The following is an 8,188-nucleotide window of genomic DNA, read 5'->3' as shown; positions in this document are numbered from 1 at the left end:
TCCCAGGACCGCTGTTGCTCCACGTGGCCTTTACCGTAAGTCCAGAAGAGAGTAACCACCCCCTTTGGAACGCTAAAGCTACCCCGGGAGGTCACATGACAGACACCCTCCCCTTCCTCTCCGCCCCTCCCCTCCAGAAGCAACGCCTGTCCAGCGCACGCTTTGAACATCTCCCTGAACTGCGCCCCCCCGCTCCTCTTCGTGACCTCAAATACTAATCGACCGCCGGTACGCATGCGCGCTTACACCTTGGCTGTCGCTGGCTTCGTGCGCGCAGGCGCAGTCAGCCTTATTCCCCCCCCCACTTCTTCTTTCCACGCCCCGCCTCTCAGCGAGCGGAAGCGTCGTCCGACGTGAGGGGCGTCTTCTGCGGCGCTTGTTCCGGTCGCGAGGGGCTTCCTGGTCGCAGCAGGCAGCGCTAGTGAGCAGCGTGGGTGAGCGAGGGACGGAGGGAGGGAGGGGAAGTAGGTCGCCTTGGCTACCTGGGCCTCCCCACCGTCTCCCAAGTCTTAGGCCGGCCGTAGAGACTCCGGGGCCGGCTCTAAATCTCTCTTCCGCCCACCCGGTGCCCTCAGCCCCGTGGTTTTTTTCTCTAGTGGGCGCCGTCCAGGCAGAATTTCACCCTGTTGGCCGGTTGCCAGAGAAGACCAAACGCCAAAGTTTGGGAGCTTTTGAGGGTGGTTAAAAACAACAACAACAACCGCCAAACACGTTGTTTTCGGTAGGGTCGCTTATTGTTTATGTTTGAAAGCATTCAGGCTTTCCAATCTGTTCCCTGTCAGACGGTTGAAAGCTCTATTATTAGAGCTATGCTACCCATTAGGTCACGATGTCAATATGTGTGTCTGGGTGTATGCCTTTTCACCTGCTGGTATAAAGTTTTCGGGTTCTTGCTCCTCAACCAGAAAAGCTGCCAGGGAATGTTACCAATCGGTGGAAACAAGATCCTGTTTTACACAATAATAATAATGATGTCCTGTCAAGTTGCTTCCAACGTATGGCAACCTTTTCCAGGGTTTGCTAGATACAGAGTACAGTACCAGAAGAGGTTTGCGGTTCCCTTCTTTTGGTGGGCTCTATGGGACTGTGCAGCTCGCCTAAGAGATTGCACATCTGTTCTGCCCAGAGAAACAGCTTTTTGCTCTTGTGCAGAAAGACACTACTTGAAGTGTTCAGATTCTCGAGAATAAAAAGTGCAAACCTAGTTGTCCAGTTTGAAGGCATAGAAGGAATCCTTCCCAACAGCAGTGAAGTTGGTAACCAGTCTTGTCAGTCTTGGGAAAGGAAATCATATAAGTGGAAAGGAGCACAGAGTAGTTGATGATACAGAAGTGTATATGTAATCAAGCACAGTCCAGGAATATTGTATCTTCCTAACGTTATGGAACGACATCATACTTTTTAAAAAAAGATGTTTCTTCATTAGCTACATGAACTGTACAAATGTTAGATATATGTTTCTTATGCATGTACTGATATTAGATAAAATAATGAGTTTTTAAGACAAAATAATATATGTTATATGAATTTTGTTTTTCAGTGTTTTGTATTTTGTGTACAAGATACTAGTAATCCTTGTGGCAGTAAGGTAGGCCAATATTGTTCCTAAATCTTAGTCACAGTGAAAGACTCCTAAAGATGAGAGTGTGTGGCTTAGGTTAGTCATAAGTAAGAGCATTGGGTACCTCACATTTCAAAATGTGTAATACTGTATAATGCATTATAGTGTTTCTTCTTTAATTTGCATAGTTTATGAAGTGGAAGCTTGGAAAAATGAATACAATAACACACTTGCTATTCCTAGCTAACATGTTGTCATAGAGCTCTTAGTTGTTTTCATTAAAGTACTGTATGCCAATTAGTTGCAAACCAGATGTTCTAAGATTACAACTTACAGAAGCACTGGCCACTACAGCCAATGGACAAGATTTCTGGGAGCCATCTGAAAAATACCAGGGATCACAATTTTGACTCGGTATACTGAACTGGAACTTGGAATTAGCTAGTTCTTTATCTGGGCCAAGGGCTGGACTTGGGCATGCAAGAGAGTGCTTGTCAAGCACATCAAAGTTTTACAGGAAGCTCTGGAAAATATGCTTGCCATTCTGCATCTGTGAGCCATAAGTCTGGATTTCAGTGGGTTCGTTTATCGGTTACTAAGAAAGTTATTAATGTGTCAGGTAGTGGCAGTGTGTCTTTGAGGGACAGTTACTGAAGGGGTCTTGTAGGCATATTCTACTTGCACTTCAGAACTGATGACTTCTTGATTTGTCACATCCAAATCCTTGCCTCCATTTAACATTGGTCTCCACATTTATTTATTGCTATTTGTGAATTGCTTGGGTTCAAAATTTCTTGGGAATATACAAACAAAATCACTGGTCTGGGAAGGCTTGTTGGGATAGCTAAGTTCTCAGTAGGTGTCCCAAACCCAAGGAGCACAGCAGTTGTTTCATTTTTTATGTAGGGAGTTCAAGAGATTCAGTTCAATTTAGTATCAAGTTACAAGGGATTATCTTTCTTGTCTTGCAGCTTCTGCTCAAGAAGCATGTGAACAACACAAAAACACAGGTAGCTAAAAGTCAGGTGACTCTGTTTGCATGAGTATGTGCCTTAGGAAGCTACTTTTTCAAACTTCAACTGGCAGTGTGTACCATCCTTAGATGGCTGTTAGCAGGCCAGAAATACAGCATAATTCTTATGTAATCTGTTATTTTATCTCCATATCACTTGAAGTTGTACTTTATACAGTCATGGAGTGTTGGAACGATGATTTAGCCTGGCTGGATAGCTCAGTGAGTTTAGTTGGAAGTTTGATTCTCCACTGTGTCTCCCGGGAGACCTTCCCCTGTAGCCTTGGGTAAACTGCACAGTCCCAGGGTATCCCCCGAAGAAGGGAATGGTAAACCACTTCTGAGTACAATACTCTGTATCTACAAAATCCTAGAAAGGGTCATTATAGGTCAGAATTGACTTTATGCCACATAATTGTTATAGTGGTTACTGGATTTGGATAATAAGTTTCAAACTAATTTGGAGGAATTTGTATGAATTCCAGATTAAAATGAGATGGTTAGTTCATGTTTGAGGCAAGGGAAAGTGAATTTGCAGATTGATTTGAGTCCAGGATGCAAACTGAATGGAACAGGACACAAATTCCTTTTGTCTTTTTCATTTTGTTTTTAAATAAGACCACAGATGTTAAATTTGGTTAGTTTGCAAGCTCCTGAAGCTGACTGAAATTTAGCATGTTTAGACTTCTCTTTAGGGTCTAATGTCTCTTCAGATTTCAGATACATCAGTGCAAAATCAAAGCTGTAGTCTCTTGATTTTCTAATGCAAGTCAGTGAGACAAATTAACTCAGATCACAAATGGAATCAAACGAGGGACAGATCAGCCCAGATGGAATTGAGATACATTTTCAACTCCCAGATTAGTCTCCAGAATGTATTGTGGGACATAGCTGATCTGGGTACAGTCTTAACTATGACACTTATACTTTTATATCACCTAAATGCCAAAGGTTTCATATGAAAATGGCAGTGAGTGAAAATGTCATCCTGTCTGATAGTGTTCCGCTTGGTCATATTGGAACTATCCCCTGGGCCAGTCAGAGGCAAAGTAACTATTTACTTGACTTCATCAAGCATTCAGAAAAACATTTGTTGACATTTTTTAAAAAAAGGAGAGATACAGTGGTGCCTCGACTTACGAACGTCCTGACTTGTGACCAATTTGAGTTACGACCAGCTCTGGCCGCAAATTTTGCTTTGACTTGCGACCGGAGCTTTGAATTGCAACTGGAAAAAAGGCAGGGAAATTTGAACTGCTAACTGTTGGTCAGCGAAGAGGCTGCTGCTTTGTAGCTCTTTCACCCCAGCGGTTAGAGAGTGTGCGTTTGGAGGAAGTTTTGGAGTGCCTAGTAAAGTACTGCTTTTTGCTTTTTAAAAACTGCCTATTCTGGGTGGGTTTTGCAGCGTGGGTTTGGGCTGGGTGGTGGGGTTATGTTTCTATGCTGTCCGATGGGTCTTGCAGTGTGTTTTTTAGTGTGTTTTTAGTGGAGGTGGTTTTGGCTGGAGTGGATTAATCGCATTTCTGATGGGTCTTGCAGTGTGTTTTTTAGACCCTGCTGGACTGGGTTTGTTTGATTCTGGGTGGTGGTGGTGCTTGTGTTTCTGTGCTTTGATGGCTCTTGCAATGTGTGACCAGATGATATATTAATTTTAGCTATAATACAGTAATTTGTTCTGAGAAAAATAAATAAATAAATAAATAAATAAATAAATAAATAAATAAATAATGCACACACAGAAAAGAACTGCTGGATAGCTCAGTGGTTTAGGTATCTAGCTGTGGAGCCAGAGGTTGGGCGTTCAGTTCTCTACCGTGCCTTCTTGACAGGGCCAGGACTCCATGATCCGTAAGGTCCCTTCCAGCTCTGCAGTTCTAAGATTACAGCCAACCCTTGACTTATGAACAGCCCCACATACGAACTTTTCAATTTACAAATGGCTCTGTTCACAAAAATTGGCATCGACTTGCAAATGGAGCCTTGACCTACGGACAAGGTTGATGCTCCGTTCTCAAGTCAATGCCATTTTTTGCGAACAGAGCAGTTAATTGCCTTCGGAGGTCTCAAAGGGCTTTCCACCCAACATCAGAGGAAGCCCTTTGAGAGCTCCGAAGGTGCCAATCGCCTTTCTCTCCCACCCCATGTCTTCTCCCAAAGGGCTGCTCCGGATGGCATTGCGGATCACCTTTCTCCCCCCCCCCCCCGCGGCTTCTCTGCTGCCGCAAAAGTCATTGGGAGCAGCCCTTCGGGAGAAGCCGCGGGGTGGGAGAGAAAGGCAATCCAGCCTTACTGCCCCCCCCCATGCTCGGGAGCAGCCCCGGTAGTGGCAGTGGAGGTCCAGGCCCGGCAGCGGCGATGTAGAAAGCTGGGGAAGTCTTTGGTAGTGGTGGTCACAGTGGTGGGGTGGCCCGGGAGGCCAGGGGTGTGGCAGCGGCCGAGAGGAAACAATGGTGAAGGAGTTCGGAAGATCGGACTACATTCGCACATCCTGACAAGCCAGGTCCTTTTTCTTTTGCAGGGTGGGATTGGGCTGGTTGTTTTTTGCAGGCCCAGGGGCTTGCAGTGTTTGCTGCTTTTTATTTTATTTTATTTTATTTTATTATTTTTATTTTGTTTTTTTTTATTTGACCGGAACAGATTAAAGGGGTTTCAGTGCATTCCTATGGGAAATGGGAAATCGACTTACGAACTTTTCAATTTACGAACGTTGTTCCAATACGGATTAAGTTCGTAAGTCGAGGGTCGACTGTAGTATTATAATTAGGTAGCTTCTTGTTCAGGATGCATCAGAGTGGAATATTTTGCCCCTATTTTATTGTCTAGTACACTTGAAATAATGTCAAGAAATGGCTGGTTTGTGTTATCAACCTATGTATTCATAGGTATAATGTGTAGACAGCTATTGCTTTTATATGTTTGCTTATTGGGTTTTTAGTCTAGTTTCTTGTATGGAAAGATCTAGTGGAACTAGTTGTGATTAATTGTCCAACCATTTTCTTCTGTTTGCACAGATTTTTGCTGTTTTTCTTTGCTTTTTAAAAAAGGGACTGTGATTTGTAGCTGCATAAGCAAGGAAGTTTTTTTAATGGAAAGACAAGGAAAAGTAGCTGTAGTTTATGACGTAATCACCAAAAACACATTTGAGAAACTTTTATTAAGATCTGTCAAATAAATAGGGAAATGCAACTAATTAGGAAGTCTTATTCCTAAAATGACTTAAGTGCACTTTATGTCTCAGTTCTAATCTTTTCACCAAGAAAATTGCGGAGTTTTCTTGGAATGGCTTCTCATGATACTTGAGAGAAGGCCATTGAAAGAAAATGGAGTCTTGTGTTATTTATTTATTTCAAATACTTGTATACTGACTGACTTAGTGAAAAGCACTACTCTGGGTGGATAACAATAAAGAGAGAGATATCCCAACACCACAAAGAAAACATTACACAATTCAATTAAAATTTTCAAAATGATCAAGATGTATGTAAACCTACAAGATAGGGGAACCAGGTGACTCAAATACATAAAAGCTCAGGGGAGGATGTTGTTGAAAGCTTCTTTGAAAAGCAAGGTCTTTAAAATGCTCTTGAAAGTTGGGAGGGAAGAGGTCTGGTGAATTTCTACTGGGAAACCATTCCACAAGGAGGGTGCCAAGACTGAGAAGGGTTAATTTCTTGTAGAAGTCTTCTTTGCCTCTCTCAGCATGGCAGTGTGTAAAAGCAAGGCCTGTGAGGTACAGGTGGTGCAAGCTGAATTTCTAAGGGGAAAATGCTTTGACAAGTAGTGGAGTCCCAAACCATTAAGGGCTTTATAGTTCCAAACCTTGAATCTGGCCTGGAACAAAACGGGAAGCCAGTGCAGATGAGTCAGGCTTCCTGTTTCTTCTTGAAAGAAGCTGCTAGAAATTTGGCAATTTCACTTGAAAACTTTATCTAATTTAGTAATGGTGGAAAAGTGACATTTTGATGTGCAAATATTAGTGCAAAGGATTGTTTAGTCAATCGTTTGTTAAGGCCAGAAGCAGTCAAAGCTACATTCACTTGAGAAATCCTACAGCTGTGTTTAATATATCGGGATTCGCATCCAGGTAAATAATATAGTGCTTGTGGTTAATGAACTGAAGCATTGTCTATTTTAAAGGTTGCTGCATGTGCTTTAATGACACTTTCATACCAGTTTGCTTATCATAATTCATTACTTTTTTGTTTTTTCTCCTCTAGATACAGAATAGTTTCCATGATGTTTGGGGAATATGATGACGTAGAGACAATGGAAGATGATCTTTACTGTGAAGAGTCTTCCAGTGAAACAAGCATTGATAGTGAGGTTGAATTTCATCTTTATAGTCAAGTCCATTATGCACAAGACTTGGAGGAGGTCATTGGACAGGAAGAAACAGTAAAACTTGCATCTGCAGAGTATCAGGTCTCAGTCAGTAAACATGACCAGAAGAATAACTTTATTGTAATTTCAGATAGTGATGCTGTTCATGTTTCAGATAGTCCAGATGTCATTACTTTGTCTGATACCCCTGATGAAGACAGCATTTACAAAAGTAAACTTCAGAAGCTAATGACACCAGCATCTCCAGCACCACGTGATACTACTGAACTCATCTCACCAAAACCATCTCGAGGTTCTTCTCGGTTTACCTTGGTTACAAAGAGAGGTATTACAGAAACTTCAAAAAAGGAGAGGACTAGTCATAAATCCATATCTTTTCACCGTGATGGCATTCGTATGATCCACAAGATCTTAGTCATAGAGGACAGCTCTAGTGATGAACATGATGATGTGTCAAGTATAGTCTCTGAGAGTGATAATGTGGAGAGCTGGATGCTTTTGGGAGGTGCCAGAGATGACAAAGATGATGGCATACTTTTGAACCTTGAGGGCTGTGGAACTTCAGCCAGTGAAGGTTAGTATATCTTTGTGAATGATAACATTTATTTTATTTTTATTTATTTATTATTAGATTTCTATCCTGAGCCTTCTAGACAAAGTCTACTCAGGGCGGCTTATATTAAATCATTCATAAGACAATATACATATACAGTTAAAACAACAATTTAAATTAACAAGATTAACATTGGTCTAGATGGGAAGAAATAAAGAAAACTAAATAAAAAGAAAAATCAAGTATTGATAGGAGGGAAGGCCTGCTTAAAGAGCCAGGTCTTTAATTGGCTCTTAAAAACAACAAGCGAGGGAGCCTGGCAGATCTCTGATGGTAAACTGCTCCAAAGTCGAGGGGCCACTGCCAAGAAGGCCCGATTTCTTGTTCTTTCTTTTTGGACCTTTCTCGCCGTTAGGCCCCTCAACCGTCTTTCCTGGCTACAATGAGTGACTTGAGTAGATCTAGGTGGGAGAAGGCGTTCTGCTAAGTATCGAGGTTCATAAAGCTCTGAACTGAAGATTTTCCAGTCATGATGATGACAGTAGAGGTAAGGTACAAATAAGGTTAAGAATATATGAAATAGGTAAAAAATGAGAAGTGGAATTAATTACTTTAAAATAAATTTGTTTTCTGTAGTACCTATATGTTTTTTTCAGGAAGAATTCTGAGTTCCTGAATAAAAGTGGGACATTGATATGGCAATTGTATGCATATTTATGTG

At 41.8% G+C, this 8,188-nt stretch overlaps 1 protein-coding gene across 4 annotated transcripts in view; it reads left to right on the top strand.

Annotated features, from left to right (window-relative positions):
- Nucleotides 1-327: 327 nt before the first annotated feature.
- The window catches only part of ZCCHC7 (zinc finger CCHC-type containing 7), a 158,534-nt gene continuing 150,673 nt past the window's right edge, over nucleotides 328-8,188 (top strand). For 2 of the 4 annotated variants that reach the window (XM_072991916.2, XM_020791335.3), the window contains exons 1-2: nucleotides 328-434; nucleotides 6,791-7,488. In XM_072991916.2, the coding sequence (XP_072848017.2) occupies nucleotides 6,807-7,488 (682 nt within the window). In that variant the 5' untranslated portion in view covers nucleotides 328-434; nucleotides 6,791-6,806. Of the gene's footprint in view, nucleotides 722-6,790; nucleotides 7,489-8,188 lie in introns of all 4 variants that reach the window. The other 2 variants (XM_078384812.1, XM_020791336.3) reach the window with 2 other exon arrangements.

The sequence above is a fragment of the Pogona vitticeps genome, chromosome 2 (assembly GCF_051106095.1).
Source record: "Pogona vitticeps strain Pit_001003342236 chromosome 2, PviZW2.1, whole genome shotgun sequence".
NCBI classification, from domain to species: Eukaryota; Metazoa; Chordata; class Lepidosauria; order Squamata; family Agamidae; genus Pogona; species Pogona vitticeps.
This window is presented reverse-complemented; position numbering and strand designations above follow the sequence as displayed.